This window comes from Penaeus monodon, chromosome 24, assembly GCF_015228065.2.
Source record: "Penaeus monodon isolate SGIC_2016 chromosome 24, NSTDA_Pmon_1, whole genome shotgun sequence".
NCBI classification, from domain to species: domain Eukaryota; kingdom Metazoa; phylum Arthropoda; class Malacostraca; order Decapoda; family Penaeidae; genus Penaeus; species Penaeus monodon.
The window spans coordinates 38,734,389-38,735,645 of record NC_051409.1 but is presented as its reverse complement, the minus strand read 5'-3'; the positions used below and the strand labels follow the sequence as shown (position 1 = coordinate 38,735,645).

General features: G+C 41.4%; 1 protein-coding gene across 1 annotated transcript in view; it reads left to right on the top strand.

Annotated features, from left to right (window-relative positions):
• The first annotated feature begins 188 nt into the window (after positions 1-188).
• LOC119588966 overlaps positions 189-1,257 on the top strand; it is a 4,386-nt gene continuing 3,317 nt past the window's right edge. Inside the window, exon 1 of the mRNA XM_037937573.1 lies at positions 189-731. Coding sequence (XP_037793501.1) covers positions 189-731 — 543 coding nt within the window. The remainder of the gene's footprint in view (positions 732-1,257) is intronic.

Here is a 1,257-nt window from a genome sequence, read left to right as displayed (position 1 = left end):
GACTGACTGTATATCGATCCATCTCACGGAGGGTAATGAAGTGAAGAACTGGAAACATGATAGGAAAGATTACCTTGACATATCCACAGACATGCAAGAACTTTCCAGGTATCTCCTCTTAGCAGTCCTTCTAGTTCATTCCCCTATGCACAGATCAGTCCCTTACCAAGCCCACAGTCCTCCTTACAATGAGCTCCACTTTGACTTCGAGAAATCCAACATTATCTTTAACAACATGTGAAAGTTCTGCTCCACTGTTAGAGTCAGAACTATCCTCTCTTGACATATCATCTCTAACTGATGTAACCATGTCCTCCAGCATGCTGTCAAATTCAACACTTTCCTTACAACAATCTGAATGCTTACTGGCATCGGAAAGTAACATTACCTCATCAGAACTCTCTCTCATCACGGCAAGTGACTGTGGCACTCTAGTGGGATCGTTTCCTTCTGAAACATTCCCATCAGCAGCATGCTCTTCAGAAACAATATCTTCAGAAACATATCCATGTGACACTTACCCCAAGTGTCGTGAAAGTGGCGACCTGATGTCCAGCTCTGTGCACTCATTGCCCTCTCGCCTGACACTTAAGGATCGTTCCTCGGCCTCTCTTCTGCGGCCTGTGCTGCTGTCCTCTGGATCTCTGGTTCTCCTACCCCGTCGCCCCTCTCTGGTATCCCCCCCTTCTGTCTCCTCTGCATCCTCACAGGGACACTTTAAATGGGAAGAGGTAGGTTCATAACACCCGTCTGCCAGCATCATGCTTACCCTGTGTTCTTTGTTGAACAATATATTACCTTAAGTCTCCTTTAGCATGACATATTTGATGATTTTATCCCTTGCTATATAAAGTTGTTTTGATTGATGATATCAAGGTGTTTATGTAATTTTCTGAGCCTTGAATTTCTTCTTTTCCTCACCTACCTAAGAGCTGTTACATTTTCTTCCCGCCTGACAAATATAAAAGCAGTTATAAATCCATCATAACCTCTGTGTTTTTTATATTTTCAAATGAAAATGGTCAGTGACTGCATTGACTTTATTACCAGTTTGTTTTGCACTCGTTCTTCAGTGTATTTCCCAGATTAAACATACACTCTGTTTATCTTTTTTTGTCTGTATTCTCCAGTATAGTTTTCAGTAGCTTCCACAGATCAGTATTTGTATGTGCATTTTATTTTATGCAAGAAATTGTAAGTCAGATTAGAACATGTATTGATTAGGGATCTCTCATAACTCATTGCCACAGGGAACAG